This window comes from Carettochelys insculpta, chromosome 7 (assembly GCF_033958435.1).
Source record: "Carettochelys insculpta isolate YL-2023 chromosome 7, ASM3395843v1, whole genome shotgun sequence".
Taxonomy (NCBI): Eukaryota; Metazoa; Chordata; order Testudines; family Carettochelyidae; genus Carettochelys; species Carettochelys insculpta.
The window spans coordinates 56,439,694-56,458,613 of record NC_134143.1 but is presented as its reverse complement, the minus strand read 5'-3'; the positions used below and the strand labels follow the sequence as shown (position 1 = coordinate 56,458,613).

Sequence of the window (18,920 nt, the reverse complement as noted above, 5' to 3'; positions counted from 1 at the left end):
TCTTAGTTCCTATGCCTGTGTAAGCCAGAGTGTAAGCTCATCCAGGCCAAAGACCTCAGAATGTATAATTTCACTTAAATGAACAAGAAACATTGGGACGTACTATGCCAAGTGAGTACAGGAACATGGGAGTCTTCCTTAAGCAGCTTATATAATAAAAATGCACATGATATATAGATACAGTATGGAGGGTACACAAAAACACAAATCAATCTACACTGAGAATAGTGTCAGCATATATCCTCAAATTGCCTCACAGCACATATGACTCTTCAGGGGGAAAAAACTGGCAGATATGTGGATAAAAATTGAGTATTTATCTATCCTTGCTCTTTCAATGTAGAGTTTCTCATCTTCAACAAATTTCCCACCTTACAGTATCCCTAATGATTAAACAAACAATGGGAAACAGTTGTACGTGGTATAGCTGTAGCCATATAGATATGAGACAGACAAGGTGGGTAAGGAAATATCTTTTATTGGACCAACTTCTGTTGCTCAGAGCAACAAGCATTCAAGCCACACACAACTGAAAAGGAGCTTCTCTCTCTCTCTTTTTCCAACAGAAGCTGGTCCAATAGAAGACACTACCTCACCCAGCTTAATGAGAGAAAGGAAGGATTTTGTCCAGGATCACGGAAAAGTAGGAAAGGTATCGGAGTGGGGAACCCCCCTCCCCCGCATAAGATATCAATTTTTGTCCTGTTGACTCATGCCCAGCTTCTTGTCCACTACAACTACCAGGTCCATTTCTGCAGAACTACTACTAAGCCAGTTGTACCCCAGACTGTAACAATGCTTGGGATTCTTCCAGCCCAAGTGCAGGACTCTGCACTTGTCCTTATTGAACCGCATCAGATTTCTTGTGGCCCAGTCTTCCAATTTGTCTTAGTCACTCTGGACCCTATGCCTACCCTCCAGCATATCTACCTCTTGCCCTAGCTTAATGCCATCTACAAACTTGCTGAGGGTGCAATACAACCCCTCATCCAGGTCACTGATAAATATGTTGAACAGAACAGGACCCAGAACCGAACCTTGGGTCACTCTACTAGAAACCGACTGCCATCCTGACATCGAGCTGTTCATCACTACCTGCTGGTCCCGACCCTCTAGCCAGCTTTCTGTCCATCTTACCATCCATTTATCCAATCCACATTCCTTTAACTTGCTGACAAGAATACTGTGGGAGACAGTATCAAAAGCTTTGCTAAAGTCAAGATAAATCATATCCATTGATTTTCCCCTATCCACAGAGCCAGTTATCTCATAGTAGAAACTAATCAGATTGGTCAGGCATGACTTGCCCTTCATGAATCCACGCTGACTATTCCTGATCACTTTTCCCTCCTCCAAGTGCCTCAAAGTGACTTCCTTGAGGAGCCCCTCCATGATTTTTCCAGGGACTGATGTAAGACTGACCAGCCTATAGTTCACTGGATCATCATCCTTTCCTTTTTTAAAGATGGGCACTACATTTGCCTTTTTCCAATCAGCCGAGATCTCTCCTGATGTCCACGACTTTTCAAAGACAATGGCCAAAGGCTCGTCAATGACATATGCCAACTCCCTCAGAACCATCGGATGAATTAGGTCCGGGCCCATGGATTTATGTAAGTTTAGCTTTTTTAGATAGCTCCTAACCTGTTCTTTCCCCACCAAAGGCTGTCCATCCTTATCCCACAGTGCATCACTTATCACATTAGTCTGGTAACTGTCCTTGTCTGTGAAAACAGAGGCAAAGAAAGCATTGAGTACTTCATCTTTCCCTACATCATCTGTCACTGGGTTACCTCCCTCATCCAGTAGGGGCCCCACGCCCTCTCTGATCACCTTCTTCTTGCTAACATGCCTGTAGAAACTTTTCTTGTTATCCTTCACACTCCTCGCAAGTCACAATTCTAGTTGCACTTTTGCCTTCCTGATAACTGTCCTGCAATCTCGAGGTCTGCATTTATATCCCTCCCTAGACATCTGTCCAAGTTTCCACTTTTTGTATGCTCCCTTTTTGTGCCTAAGTTTTCCAAGGATTTCCCCAGTAAGCCAGTCTGGTCTCCTACCATATTTACTTCTCTTGCTGCGCATTGGGATGGTTTCTTCCTGCACCTGCAATAGGGCTTCCTTAAAATACTGCCAGTTTTCCTGGACTCCTTTCCCTTCATGGTAGCATCCCAGGGGATTCTGCCCATCAGGTTCCTGAAGGAGTCACAGTCTGCTTTTCTGAAGTCCAAGGTGTGTAATTTACTGCTCTCTTTCCTTCCTTTGGTCAGGATCCTGAAGTCTACCATCTCATGATCACTGCTTCCCAGGTTGTCACCCACCTCTACCTTCCCTATTAGTTCCTCCCTGTTTGTAAGCAGCAGGTTGAGCTGCGCACAACCTCTGGTCGGGTCCATCAGCATTTGGACCAAGACGTGATCTCTAACATTCTCCAGAAACTTCCTGGACTGCTTGTGTACCACCATATTGGTCTCCCAACAGATTTCAGGGTATTTAAAGTCCCCTATGATAACGAGAGCCTGTGATCTGGAAACTTCTCTCAGTTGTCCAAAAAAAGCCTCATCTACCTCATCATCGTGATTTAGCGGCCTGTAGCAGACACCAACCTCCACATCTCCAGAGTTACCTACACCACGAAGCTTGACCCACAGATTCTCAACAGGCTTTTCTCCCTCTATGTACTGGAGTTCCAAGCAATCATAGCACTCTCTTACATACAGTGCAACTCCTCCTCCTTTTCTCCCTTGCCTGTTCTTCCTGAACAGTTTATACCCTTTCATGACAGTGCTCCAGTCATGAGAAAAACTGCTGAAGTACTGGAGTGATCATGGCAGAGACTTCCAGCTCAGCAATGAGCTATAATGCCACATCTGGCCAGCCGTGGGCTCTCAGTCGTGAGCAGACTCAGTTATTGGATGATTACACATCTAGCTGGCAGTGTTCAATTAAACATATGAACATAATCTTCTAGTAAGGGATTTTCACCCTGTTCCTACTAGACATACACACTTTAAGTACAAGACTAGTCCTAAAATTAATAAGGTAATTCAACTGAATGACTTATGCTTAAAGTAAAGCACCTTTTTAAGACTACAGGATGAGAGCCTGGGTATTCAGTAGCACAACTAACCACATTATGTAAACTGAGGTAATCAATAAAAGTCACACTGGTCTCATTTAAAACAGCATCTTGTCTTGTCTCTTCTTCATGCAATGAAATATGGAGTAAGAAAAGTTAATTACTAATATGCATGAAAATATTCAACTCCTATTTTAATTGATTTAGTAATTAAAGTGAACAATACTAACTTGAAAGCATGAATCTTTAAAGAAAATTTATCATTCATTTTGTAGCCCATACATTTTCTTTAATTTTTCAGACTTCAGGATTATTGCTACACTATGTGTTTGTGATCAGGGCTTTTCTTTAACTAGTTTAGGTAATTACTCAACACTTGATCTTAGGTTTCAAAATAAAAAAAAAAAAATTTTGTCCAGATGCTCCTCCTTTGTTAAATTTTGATACAGAAAATGAAAAACAATTAATTGCATGTAAAAGGAAATTTTTAAAATCTGTGCAAGTATACAGCACTCTATAATTTGCATTTCATAATCAGTAATAACTTTTCTGCTGAAAAATAAAATTTTTGATCAAATATAGAATGGACAGCCAACAACAAAACGTATATATTTTCCTTTAGTCCAGGTTTTGTCATCCTTACTCATATACAGCAGGTAGCTAACATGTGAATTAGACCCACTGAAGACAGTAAACACCAGAGTTGAATGAATGATTGACTTTTCAGTTCTCTAGCCCATCCAAAGGAAAATGGAATCATGTAATTTTGATTCAGGTTAATCAAAATCAAAAACTGAAAACATTTCAGCAAACTGTAAAAAATTCATTTCAGGTCAAACAAAACATGTTTGACTCTCTCCAGACATTTTGTTTCAAGCCTTTTTAAAGGGCTAAATTAACACAAGCAGAAGAGGAGATGGTGGTGATCATTATGAATGACAACGAATTGCCACTATGAACAACAAACAAGAGTCACGGGGCCAGAGAGAAACAATGATTACAGAGTGCTATAGATAGGGAAAACCCAAGTTCAAATCCCTGTTCCGATGACTATTTAAAGCTACTTACAAACTGCTTCAAAAGCACAGTGTGTCCCGTGACTAGACCACTTGCCTGCAATGTGGGAGAAAAGTTTAGATAGCTTCTCCACAATGGCAGAGTAAAGAATTAAATTGGGATCTCCCACGTGAATGGTTAAAAGTTATGACAGCACTATCACTGCATCTCCTTCACCCTCACTCACCTCTCCTCATTTTGTGAACAGCATCGCAGTCCTGACAAAAGTTTATTTATCCTAAACTATTTGTTGAATTTGAATGAAATTCACGAGTTTTGTCCCACTGAAAAATGCTTTTTTGGGGCAAATAGTTTATATGCAAAACAAAAGAAAATTCGCTGAAGTCTAGTAAAAGCTGAAATCAATGGGACTACCTGATGGATGAAGGACTACTTCACATGAGTGAGAGCAGGTCTGCACTTAAGAGACTGAAGATGTTCCTATGCCAGCGTGAGAGCTTGTCCCATCAACACAGTTAAACCACCTCTATGAGACGCTGTAACTATAGTCAACAGGAGACGCTCTCCCACTGATATAACGCTGTCTACACCAGGGGGTTAGTACATTGCTCAGAACTCTCAACTTTTCACACCCTTGACCAACATGCTTATACCTATGTAAGTCTGTAATGTAAACTTGGCCTAAAAGTGACAGAATTTCATCTATTGTGATATAAAGCTTGATTAATAAAAAATAAAAACCTTCACTTAGAAGCACCTTTTCCTAAATTAAATAAAAAGATGGAGCAAATAAGAGAACTTGAATTTCAGTACCATCTTCCCACTTCTAAATTTAATTCTACACTTTCAGTCTACACGGAAATTCTACAGCTGTTTGAATGCTAGTAGACCATATTGAGAATGTTCAAATCTTAAGCTAAATTTTGAGTTATTACGTACAAGGATTTTCCCCTTAGAAGCTTCTCCCTTGTCAAAATTAAACAAGAAACTGTTGCTTAATATCTCCAGTTTAAACTTTGATTTGAAAGACTATACACAAGCTCAAAACCAACTGAAATTTTTTTTTCCCTTACCTTAAAGCAGAATAAACTCCCAAAGACAGGAAAGTATAGTCAGGATCATAGTACAGGTACACAGAGGACACACAATATGGAAGAATGTCAATTACACCCACTGCAATTATCTTCCCATCTAGCCAGTATTGCTGGTGAAAAGAACCATAACCACAATCAGGACCATCAGGAGGATTCTCTGACTAAGGGAAACAAACAAACAAACAAGGAATAATTAGCAATTAAATAGGTTTTCTGTGAAAGCAAAACTGAAAAAGGATAACAGAACAGCACATACACAGTGGTTTTATTCCATTCTCCAAAGGATGGAGACACAATCTGAAGACCATCCACTTTCATATTACGTACTCTATCACCATCAAAAAATATGTAGTGGGAAGTCTCCATGAATACCTAAAATCTTGTTGTTTCAAAGTCTAATATGATGGCCAATCAATTCCTGTTCTGAAAAAGTAACATGCATTTGAGAATTAACTTTATAGCTTGCAGGATTATGTTACTGAAGGGTCCTCTTTACAGTCTTCAGCATTAATCTAAATTTTGTGAACCAAACATCATAAAAGTGATTCTGATGAAATTATGCAAATTCAAAATTAACTTTTATTCCAGATTGTTATATAAGTAATTCAAAGAGTACTTTCTCCTGACAAGGCCATAGGTTTTTGCCTAATTCTCCTTTAAGAAAGGACATGCCAACAAAGGCATGTGTCATTTAAAATAGGTATTAAATATCTAAATGGCGTTTATAAATGCCTTATTTTTCTTCTTCTGTCATTAACACCTCTTGGTGATCTATTATTTTCTATAAACAGTATATTCCATGCTCATAACAATTCTGCATCTTTTGAAGAGGGTAAGCACTCCACAGTGTACTGTGAATATGCTACATTGAAAAACACTATCCTTTAAAACAGTGAGCTCTGAAATACCTTGAGACATGTCTAGATTCTACAACAGTGCCACCTTAAAATATAGAAGCTGCCTTTTTTTTTTTTTTTTTTTTTTGAAGAGCCACAATGAAGGACAGTGCAAGAGTACACAGACATACCTAAATATCCAAGACGACAAAAATGAACATAAAACATTCTACAGTGATGGCTCCACAATCACTCCACACCTACTAAATGACATAGAATTGCATGTTGCTTCTACATTGAAGGGGTGACCAAAATTTCATGTCCAGATATGGCAGCAATATTAGAAGCATGCCATATCTCACACTGATAAATACAAATTTGGGGATTTTCTATACAAACATTTAGTTCATGGCAAGGTGGGGTGAGGATCTACTCTGCTTAGCCTGTCATGCACTAACTGTTCAAGGGATCCCTGCTGATATAGAACACTACATTAGTGGGCTTTAATCTACTTCCATTTCAAACCAGGACAGATCAAACTGCAGTAACAAAACTGCTAGTGTACATCAGCTGGGTCCACATGACCATGCAATAAGCTAGTGTGGGTAGACTGCACACTAAACATTAATGTACACAAGTCCATACTGTCATCAGAGAATTTGCAGAAATGGCATCAAATCACACAACCTGCAAAACTCAAGTCTCACATGGAGACGGCTCAGCAAGCTGCAGTTCTGTTGTATGAGGCATGTAAACATAACACCCAATTCTGTTCAGGTTTTCTTCCTGTACGTATTGAGTTATATGTGCTTTAGTGACAGAATCTGAACACCCATGCCACCCTCGGTGACTTAAGTGCAAACTTAAAATTATAGTGTCAAGTTATAGCAATGGCTTTCAGTGCAGCTTCACATGTATAACCGAGGGCACAGACAGACAGAGTCAGATGGATGTTCATACTTAAGTCCCACCCAAAATTACCTTATTGTTCAATTGTTCTATTTTAAACTGAAACAGACTTTTTTTTACTTTTAAGTGGAGCGTGTGTTGTGATTCCACTAAGAGACAACCACGTTGCCCTACAATGTCATTTTTACAGTTACTTTTCAGAGCGGACTCAAACTTTGGGATTAAACCTATTTCTATTTGCCCTGTGTGTGAAAGGAGAACCCCACATCTACTTCAAAATTGTCTCAGAGCCCTAATATCCTAGGCCTTTAGAGATTACACATGAAGTCTCTCTGCATTAGCTCTCTTCCCTTTCATATGAGCAAATCAAATTCAATTGACTTGTATGAACAATTCAGATACTTTTACCAAACAAGTAATTTCAATGATAAAGACCATGCAAGTACAGTAGCTTCCTGTAATACGCAGCTTCAATTTGCATGTAAGTTGCTTTAAAGTGAGTTAAAAGCAACTTCAAGTTGGTCTGCGGCTGTCAGCCTACCTAGCTGCCCGCAAGCAAAGATACCCTTCTCCCTGAGTTACATGGCTGGGGGAAGGCAGGGAGAAGCAGCCAGGAAACTGACCAGCCTTGGTGAGCTGCTCAGTTTCCCAGGTCCCTCAAGAGGTGAGGAACTGGGAACCAAGCAGTAGCCTGGTTCCTGGCTCCCCACTCCAACTTGTGTGAAATTTTGAGTTATGCGGGGGTTGTAGGAACACAACCTGTGCAAAACTCAGGGTTTTATTGTAGTGTTTACAACCTGACCATTTAATAAAAGTACAAGAAAGAGTACTTGGCTATAGTTGTTATGAAGTGTGATTTATAGCACTGAACCAGAGCAGAAGGTTGGAGAGCCCTAACAGGACGAAATTTTATTTAGGCATGTTGCATAACCTACATACAAAAAAAAACCTGGTCAATATTAAACTTCTAAGTAGACACTTTTAAGATATTAAGGGATAAAACATGTGTTTCTCCTGTAACAGATTTCACCAATAATTTTTTCCAAACATTAACTGCAGTATGGTATTACAAAGAGTAAATACGGACTGGGGACAGCTTGTGCATCAACAGAAAATGTGACCTTAAACCAGGGGTGCACAAAGTGGAGGGAAGGGCCCCTGGGGTGTGTGTGAAATTCTGTAAGTGAGGGGAGCAGCTGGGTTTCAGGCTTATCCATCTCAATAAAAAATGCTGAAATTTGTTACCGCTTTTATGTATGTGCATTCACATTTATACACTGATTAATAGTTTTTCATTCTACATGCTTATTTTTTTATACATGCCAAAACAACTTTTTTTCACATTAACAGAGACAAAATTTCCATCAGTTTGGATTACATTAGATTGGTTGGGGGGCCCTGTGGGGGCAGAAACTGGGGCCTGATGTAAAACATTTGTTCACCCCTCCCTTAAAATATAGTGCAAATGCACAGACTTGCTTCTTTGCAAATCTTGTATGCTTTTTCTTATATAAAACTATCTGTTCATCCACCAGTTCAAAGACAAACTAAAAACCTGATTTTTATATTTAAGAATCATTTAGTGTAAATAAATTTAGAATTCCAAAGCCTTAACTATATGTCAGTCATTTTCATAGTTGATCTAATGACTAATTCTTCATTACAGATAATTGTTTAATTTATGTTTCAAGAGAAAGCAACACTACTTTAAGGACTGGATCCTCAGGTGCAGCAGAGCTCTTGGCATTTTCTGCAAGGAGTCGGGAGCCAATTTAGCCATTATTGCAAGTTAGAACATCACTGAAACTGCTGTCATTTGTGATGGCTTTTATGTTGCACTAGTCCAGCACTGCTGAAGCATCATGCTCTTGGGTCCCTTGTATGCATGCAGAACGCACATCACCACAACAACTGATGTTGATCAGGCTCTCAGCAAGAAGACACAGACTGAAGTACACTCAATATAGTAACAAAACAAAAAGCAGTCAAGTAGCACTTTAAAGACTACCAACATGGTTTATTAGGTGAGCTTTCGTGGGACAGACCCACTTCTTCAGACCAAGTGGGTCTGTCCCACGAAAGCTCACCTAATAAACCAGTTTGCTAGTCTTTAAAGTGCTACTTGACTGCTTTTTGTTTTGATAGTGTATAGACTAGCACAGCTTCCTCTTTGTTACTATTCAATATAGTAAGAGCAAAAAGTTTCTCTATCTTTGTCTCATTCAGCCAAGAGAGGTGCAGACACAAGTTTGTGTGCACATCTATTTGATGAGTCACATCCAAATACCTTAAAATTCAGCAGTTTTTTTTGCATTACATGACTTCAGAAACAAATACCAGTTTCTTGTAAACTCAGTACTGTAGAAGGCAGTAATCACAAACAGTCAACATGGATTCACAAAGGGCTAATCACACTTGACCAACCGGACAGCCTTCTATAATGAGGTGACTAGCTGTCTGTATATGGGGGAAAGCGGTGGATGGGGCCTCTCACAGTATTTTTGCCCACAAGTTAAATGGACTGAAGTGTGAAAAGAAAGCTGTCTAGATGGTCAGGCACAACGGGTAGTGATCAATGTCTCTATGTCTGGTTGGCAAACGTTATCAACTGGAGTACCCCAAGGGTCAGTTCTGGGCAGTTTTGTTCAACATCCTTATTAATGACCTGGATCAGAGGACAGATTGAACCCTCAGCAAATTTGTGGAGGGCACCAAACTAAGGGAAGAGGTTGATATGCTGGATGGGTAGGGATAGGATCCAGGAGACCTAGACAAATTGGAGGACTGGGCCAAGATTAATCTGACCAGATACAACAAGAACAAGTGCAAGAGTCCTGCACTTACAACCAAGGGATCCCAAGCACTGCGACAAGCTGGAAACTGACTGGCTAAGAAGCAGTTCTGCAGAAAAGGACCTGGGGATTACAGTGGATGAGAAGCTGGTTATGAGCCAACAATGTACCCTTGTAGCCAAGAAGGCTACCAGTACACTAGTAGGAGCACTGCCTATAGACCTAGGGAAGTGATTATTCCCCTTTATTCGGCACTGGTGAGGTCACATCTGGAGTATTGTGTCCAGTTCTGGTCCCTGTTATGGGAGGGATGTGGACACACTGGAGGGAGACCAGTGGAGGGCAATAAAAATTATTAGGGGCTTGAAGCATATCACTTATGATGGGGGCCTGAGGGATTTGGGGTTAGTCTACAGAAAGGAAGAATGAGGGATATTTGATAGCAGCCTTCAACTACCTGAAGGTGGGGAGGAGGTTCCAAAGAGGATGGGGAGAGGATGTTCTTCAGTGGTGACAGGTGACAGAACAAGGAACAATGGTCTCAAGTTGCAGTGGGGGCAGTCTAGGTTGGATAATAGGAAAAACTATTTCACTAGGGAGTGATGTAGTTCTGGAATGGATTACCTAGGGAGGTGGTAGAATCTCCTTCCTTAGAGGTCTTTAAGTCCTGGCTTGAAAAAGCCCTGGCTGAAACGATTAGTTGTGATTGGTCCTGCTTTCAGCAAGAGGTTGGACTCGACGACCTCCTGAGAACTCCTCCAACTCTATGATTCTAAACTGCTTATTTGTTCAAATGTTTAAAAAGTCAATGTGTGAATCAGTAAAGTTGAAAGAGTAAGGTTTCAGCCACATGGAAAAATGTCTCGTTTTAGTATTTCAATTTTTTTTCTGAACTCATCAAGAATGACAAGCAGAAGTTTCAACTAACGTGCAGTTCTGTGAAATAAAAGAATGCCTGTGTGCACACAGATAGTAGGCAATCGATGAGACCCATAAAGTCATGTCAACCAAAATGAGTCAATGAACCTCTGCTAATGAAGCAAAGGTGTCAAGTCCAGTATATACTGTTTATACCTCAAGTATTCCCAGTATTACACCAATTCAAATACATAAATTATATTTTATGATAAACATATTATGGGGTGTGCCAGTAACTGCAGGCAAAGTATTCTGGAATCTACATGACACTAAACAAAACCTCATGAACAAAGATGTGTGTTACATATTTCCTTCTTTCACACAAAGTAATCTTTTGTAACATATATAGATAGTTTCTGCAGGATCCCCTAATATCTTAGTGAATGTTCAACACCTTTGAACATGAGGTCTTATTTGTATCAAGTTCCATCTGGCGGCTTTTGATAGGTAGCGATCAATGTCTCTATGTCTGGTTGGCAAACGTTAACTGGAGTACCCCAAGGGTCAGTTCTGGGCAGTTTTGTTCAACATCTTTATTAATGACCTGGATCAGAGGATGGATTGAACCCTCAGCAAATTTGTGGAGAGCACCAAACTAAGGGAAGAGGTTGATATGCTGGATGGTAGGGACAGGATCCAGGAGACCTAGACAAACTGGAGTTTGTATTGTACACTACAATACAAACTCAATGTGAAACATTAATTTGTCCCTCAAGAAATGGTTTCAAAACACCTTACATTATCAAACTGTCCTTTTGGGATGGTGTTTGGCACTCGCTATATTGAGGGCATCGTAAGTGTCAGATGAGTAGCCGTGTTGGTCTGTGGCCACAAAAAAGAGTCGTCCTGTGACACCTTAAAGGCTAACAGCATTACTTGGACAATCACTTTCATGGGCAATGAACCACTTCATGAGATGCCCACAAAAAGACCCATTTCATCTTTGCCCATGAAAGCTTATGCCCAAATAAATCTGTTAGTCTTTACGGTGCCACAGGACTCCATGTTATTTTTACACCATAATTGATATCAGTTGTACAGGGTTTACCTTATCTGTCCGAAACACTGCACCCTAACTCTTACTTTACAAAAACTCTGAATTATTCTGCTTACTATAAAAGGTGACACAGTTACTATGATTAACGAACCAAGAGATCAAACGTCAAAAACACTCTGTGGAAACAGACAGACGTTAGAAGGAATATTCCCCTATTAATGTAGTTTAAAATATTTATACCTACAGGGTTTTAGAAAGAGGGGTATCTAAAGAGAGCGAGGGCCATGTGAAAAAAAATGAGAAAGTTGAAAGCTAACAGTGTTTTGCTCTCATTTAATAAATTGCACTTAAAACACTGGAGAAAAATGCTAAACTTCAAGATGTGAAAGGGAATCACAGCACAAGTAGGTATGCAATGATTAAGAGCTACAGAACATTATTAAAACCCTAGGCCCTCACATGTCTGAGGCAAATGACCTTGAATGCTACCTTTTCTTCCAACAAGAGCTAACATTTGGGTTACTTTCATTATATTTTGAAGGCACTTGGTTTGATTCAACCATAGGTTAGTAGAACATGCTACAAACTGCTAGGTGGCCTGGCTCTGGGCCATCTGGTATTGGAATAGCTGCTAGTATCTTGTACCAGCTCAAACCTTTGGGAAACACCCCCACCTCATGGAGTACTATTCCCTGGGTTAAGACACTGACTCATAGAAGGCAGCAATTTATAATTGAAAAACTCATTTCCCACCATCTATTCACTAACTTGTGCTAGTAGATCCTTTTATTATTATCTAGTAAAATACATGTGGCCGTTTTGTTTGCTGTTTTTACCAAAGGAAATAATGAAAAAATAAAATTCGATATTTAGTTTCAATAAATTAGTTGAATATATTCTTGAAATTGTGTCACCTTTTAATTTAAAAACAGGCAGGGCAAATGGTAACATGGTGCCAAGAAGTTTTTTTGTATCAGCTAAAAGTAAGATTTGCAGAGTGATAAAAATAAGAATGCTCTATTACAGTGTAGTCTCCAGCAAATCACTGAATTTGAACTTTTACATTCACTGAGAAATCAACTAAATAATTTAAATTTCAAAACAGAAAAGTACTGGATATCAAAATATATTGCATCATACTCCCAATGAACAATCTGATGTTCTATACAAAAATAAGCAAAACTGATCCTGGAGGAGGTTGGAAGCTACCAGGTCTCAAAGGCCAAGATTAGGTAGCAATATGAAAAAAAATATATAAATAACAATGATTCTTTGGTGTGGGAATGATATTTACTTATATAGGTGCAATCAAAAATGTTGAATTACGAACAAACTCCAAGACCAAAATAAAAAACCTCATGCTATGTCTACACTAAGACAAATCTTTGAAATAGCCATGCTAAGGGCCATTTCAAATACTAATGAGGCGCTGAAATGCATATTCAGAGCCTCATTAGCATGCTGCTAGCTATGGCACTTCAAAATTGCCACTTTTCGCTCCCTTGTGGCTCGTCCAGATGGGGGGTCCTTTTTGAAAGGACCCCGCCAACTTCAAAATCCCGTTATCAACAGATAGGAATAAGGGGATTTCGAAGTTGGTGGGGTCGTTTCAAAAAGGACCCCCATCTGGACAAGCCACGTGGGAGCGAAAAGTAGCAATTTTGAAGTGCCTCAGCCAGCGGCATGCTAATGAGGCGCTGAATATGCATTTTAGCACCTCATTAGTATTTGAAATGGCCCTTAGCATGGCTATTTCAAAGATTTGTCTTAGTGTAGACACGGCCTCAGTTCATCACGTCAAAAAATACAATAAAATGTATGGTGTTAATATTAACTCCACTTATCACATGACACCAGTGTTTGAGTCTACTTCAACATCATACCATATTGTCTTACACACTTTTACATCTCAATGTTGTATCCCTAGTCCACTAAATCACATTTACTATTAACTTCCATCATAGGATACAGTGGGCCATGTGTTAGTGAACTGTTATATTGGAACTTTACCCGACTGTCAGTTTCCTAAATTGCTTCAATGAATTTCAGTCACTTTCATTTTTTTTTATAGATGTTTTACTTCATTATTATTTATTTGTGTTACCTGGGCACTTAGGAGTAACAGGCTAGTACCCCATTGCGCAAGCCACTGTACGTAAGTAAACAAAAAGCTGGTGCCTGCAGCAAAAAACTTATGAACAGAATAACTGTGGCTTTATTCTTATTCTTATGAATCTATTCCTTCTACACTCTGGAATACAGTATTATCACTTGCCAGATGGAATGTAGTATTAACCATAACTATTAATGCGATAACAATTTCTCTCTCTTCTGCTTTGTATATAAAGAAGGTGGGAAGACAAGATGATACTACCCATAAAGGGAAAGAAAATGAGAAAATTTCTGGCTTCTTATCTAGATACAGTTTTCCCTGGGATCAGTGAAATAATGGGTTTCAAAATGCCTCTCCAGTATTCTGTGTACCTAGCAGCTTGCCATGCTCCCAGGATTCCTAGAAGGACTCTGTTGCCAGGTGTGTCCTCACCTTTTTTTGGAACTCTGATTATGTTGGCGCTAATAGTGTGTATGCAGTGGGGGAAGGGTGGGACAACTTAGAGTTCCCTGCATTGCTATCACACTAACATTATGCCCATGTACTAGCCTGACGGAATTACAGTAAATCATAATTTTTAATTTCTTCAGTTTTGGTTGCTTTGAACAGTCACGCTCACTTCAGTTGATGGACAGCAACTCCTTCACAGTGTAAGCTATATAATTTCAACAGAGAGGTCACTGATAAAAACTATTCCTGGCACATATTTGAAAAACATAAATCTGTGCTGCTTCTCGTGTAGCTGGGAATAATTCTCTATAGCCACAATTAAATAAATGTGGATTGACTTCAAAGTCTGGACAAATGTTTTTGCTTCCCATGTCTCACAGTATAAATGACTAAACTGAACTTCAGTACTCATGTGAATCCTTATAGGTTCCAAGACAGTTACAAGCTTTAAATTGTTTTGTATTAGTTAGGACAGCTAAGCCTCGAAGTACCATACTTTTACATATAGCCTAAAAAGCAATCTCACTGCGCTACATTGTATTATTGGGTCAAACCTAAGCATACAAGCTATCTCAAGTTTGCTTGCTAATGAAGAAACTATTTTCTCTAAATAACTTCAGTAAATGTGTATTTCATTTTTAATGTGAGCCAGTACTGAATGAATTGTAGTTTTCCATTATGAAATAAAACAGAATTAGTCACACTGTTCTAGGCAAATATAAAAGAATCAAACTAAAGTAAACTGATAAAATTAACAATGGATGTCACCCTACTCATAAATGGAAAAATACTGTGGTCTTAAATGCTCCAATACTGGATTACTTGGGCAGAAAACATTTTTGTTTCAACAAAAAAGGATTTCTGCTTTCTTTTGACAAGTTTGTTAATTTGCAACTTTACACTACTATTAGTATATCTGAAAAGCAATTGGGATTGTTAGTAGTATATATCGAAGGAAAAATGAAAAAAGAAACCTAGAAATGCCACGTGTGGTCATGTAGTTTGTGATGTGATCCTGATATATCTCACAGGCTGGACTGAGTTAAAGGGGAAGGAGACAAGCGCAAACACTTGCACATGTGCTTAGCTTTATGCTCTCTGAAATCTCCCACTGGAGTTAATGGGATCACTCACAATGCAAAATATTAACTCAGGAGGTTTGCAGGATTAGGGTCTTGGATGGAAAACCAATTTTAAAATCTTTTGCACCAAAAAGCATTGCACTCAACAGCTCTGTAGTGAACTACATGCTGATATTCATAACCTCTAGTCCTCTAGTAAGTAGTGCCTTGCGTAAAGTTTTCAACCTGAAATGAGACAAAGTGAGGGAAACACAGGGCAAAAACACTGCAACAGAGAAGCGTAAATGGTCTGGGAAGTAAAAAAGGGAAAAGCAAGCTAATGCAGGTAACAAGAAGACCACAACTCAGACCTGCTGATTATCAAAATCTATTAAGCGTAGCTTTTAAATACAGATTTGCCAACATTGCAAACAGCTACAACTTCTGAAGATCATTTACTGTAGTCTTCCTCCTCTTCTCCCCAGTCTTAGTATTGTTGTGAGGTAAAGTCTCCTTTCTATGCAGAGAGGATTTCATGTACAAACTCTTAATTAACATTGCAACTTTCTGGTTTAAGAGCACTGCATTTTCTCCAAGGCCAGCCACAAGAGAGAGTGACGTCACTGATATGTTTATTTCTACTCAGCTATTCTGCCAATATTTATATGGCAGATTGCTGTGCATTATACCACACCATCAATCTTACTCTTGTCTAGAGAGACTGAGAAGGCAGCAAAATCTTTAGCAGTGATAAAGAGCTGAATGCTTTTTATATAGTCTTAGTGGGGGAAAAAATATGACGGCGAGTTGTATTTTTTGCAAGAGAGTTGTCTGTTCTCTCTCTCAAATATTGTAGCTAAATTTATTCATGTTTAGGAACTAATGACAATACCTCAAGAACAAAATAAATAATAAAAGGAGGATAAAATGAGTGGGAAAACTATTAGGTAGTTGCTGCAGCTAATATAGATTAAAAATTCAAAACAAATTCAAACTCACATAAGGTTTAGTTTTGCTTTGAATTTTTTTTCTCCAAAATGGAAGAAGCTGCACCCACTGAACTGCCTTGTGGAAATTGTTTCAGAATAGAGAATTTCAAGAATCCTTTGGCCTCAGATATATGACCCCTTTTATTTAACTTCACCTAATTGAAGACATCTGCAAGTGGTGCCACACAAAATTTAACTCAAGCTTCAAAACGTCAATAAGAAAAGGTCTAAGAGAGTGTACTAGTGTACGCCTAGCAGTGAAGTGTACATCAGCACCTACATAACCACACAAAATTAGAAATATAATGGAAATCTGCTGCCTGACTTGACGAGGTGATAAAAGCCCTTTTCCTATAAAGTCTAATGAGCTCTATTAGTCTTCAGCTTGCAGGAATGTAAAGGGGGTCGACTTTAGCGGAGAAAAGTAACAAACTCTCCACACATGGCTTCATTCAAACAGCAACATATCAAATTACTGGTGTAATTACTATAACCTGACAATTTCATTACCATCATGTGGTTATTAACTCTTTAAGACATACAGCAAAGACAGCACCACATTTTTGTTTCCTAGTGCCTTTGCTGGAAATGAAGTCATCTCAGGTATCATTCCAAACTGTGAACTCCTCTCTCACTTCCTAGCCACTAGTCCTAGATTTGTCTTCAAAACTAAGCGCAGATCAATTAAAAAATTGTGTGTTCACTTTATTTTCCTTTATTTCACAATAAACTAGTTTTTATATGCAGACTGCCACAAAGATAGAAAATCTTTCTGAAAATATAGTTTAAGTAGCAAGCTACCCAATGTTGCTCAGGGATTTAAGTGAAGTAAGGGTTTTGGGTCCTCTCCCCATTTGGAAAAGAGAAAGAAAACGTATAAAGTTTATGCAAATGATTGTATTTTTTGGAAAAATGGAGGAAAAGAACTTTGTATTAATAAAAGTCTAAGAGTGATTCAAAGATTACCAACGGTTTGTTGGTAGACACCATTTTCAGCCAGTCTTCTGCTAGAAAAAACTGAGGGGTAGGTCAATGTTGTGGTGTGCGAGGGTTGACGTGGTGGTATAGAAGAGCGGGGGCTGGGAGAATTGGGAAGAGTCAGGACAGGGGGTGGACAGTGCTGCAGTGAGGGCACACGGTGAGCAGGTAAGGGCAGAGGGTTTGTGCGCTGGAACTGAAGGTATGGGTGGGCAGGAGTTTGGGTGGGGGCTCAGGACAGGGAGTGGTGGGGGGAACTGGAATGACAGAAGGGTGGTGGGGACTCAGAGAACAGTGATTGGTATGAGTGAGGAGGGGGCTAGGTGGTGAATGTGCTGGGGGTATAAATGTCACTTCATGCATCTGAGAAAGTGAGCTGGGACTCATGAAAGCTTATGCCCTAACAAACTGCTTAGTCTTTAAGGTGCCACCAGATTCCTTGTGGTTTTTGCTAAACAAGTAACATGGCTACCTCGCTGATATTTAAAATAACACACACAACTCCTCACTTGTTAAAGCATTGTTTGTATGGACGAGTATCAGCGTGGTAGCCGTGCTAGTCTGTATCTGCAAAAATAATGAGAGGTCCTGTGGAACCTTATAGACTAACAGATTTATTGGAGCATAAGCTTTTGTGGGCAAAGACCCACTTTGTCAGATATATTTTGTATGGGTGAACACTCACTGAGGCTTGGTACCATTAACATTTGATGTTACTGTAGAACATGCTTTATAATTATTATATAAAGTAAGTCTGGTATTCAGAACGCCAAGCATCCAAAGCAGCTTTGAATGATAAATGTCCTGTGTGATGGAAGCAGATTAACATAATGAGAACTTCAGAACTTCACTTAACTTCTGCCTCTTTATTCCCTGCAAAATATGCCAAAAGACCTTGCTGGACAGCAATGAAGTTACTCTAGATGAAATTCAGGGACAGGAAGCCCTTACCGCCATAATGTTTCAAGGGCACTGAATATCTCTCTCTCCCACATTTTGAATAGATCCTGGATCATTTTTTCTGATTTGTCCTCCTTGATTACTGTTTTTGGTTCTCTGTGCCTTAAATATTGAGTCTGTTCTGGTCTGGCTATGGTCTGAAGAAGTGGGTCTGTCCCACGAAATCTCACCTAATAAACTATTTTGCTAGTCTTTAAAGAGCTACTTGACTGCTTTTATCCTGCATTAGTGTCTACTACTGAAGAGGCAAGGGAAACATAGCATAGCATCCTCAGATAGCTATAATATTCACTCCTTTGCCTGGTCATTATTTAAAACAAAATTCCAGCTAAGATTTTTAACATAAAACTAATCTGACAATCAGAAGTTTTATTATCCTTTCGTTACCTGATTCTACAATCCTGAAAAGAGCTTTGCTGGATTACGGCTATGGTATGTTCCATCAATTTAGGCAACCCCCATACTAAAATTATAGATGTTCTATGTACATCAGAGTCAATGGCTGGATTTATTAAAAAAGCCTGAAGGAGCCATGGCAATCAACTCCCTCAGAAATTCAAAGGAAGAATGTGCTGATCTCCCATAGGCTCCTTTGAAAATTTCACATTATGGCCTTTATACATAGTCCTTCTACTGTAATACCTAAGTACAGTTTATAAAAGACAGAGGAAACAATGATTAATTATGATGAACTAAACAATTCCAGAGTTTAGAAAAAGGATTAAAG

General features: G+C 39.1%; 1 protein-coding gene across 8 annotated transcripts in view; it reads right to left on the bottom strand.

Annotated features, from left to right (window-relative positions):
- The window catches only part of ATE1 (arginyltransferase 1), a 161,885-nt gene that overhangs the window by 93,453 nt on the left and 49,512 nt on the right, over positions 1 to 18,920 (bottom strand). For all 8 annotated transcript variants that reach the window (XM_074999756.1, XM_074999752.1, XM_074999751.1 and 5 more), the window contains one exon: positions 5,170 to 5,351. In XM_074999756.1, the coding sequence (XP_074855857.1) occupies positions 5,170 to 5,351 (182 nt within the window). The remainder of the gene's footprint in view (positions 1 to 5,169; positions 5,352 to 18,920) is intronic.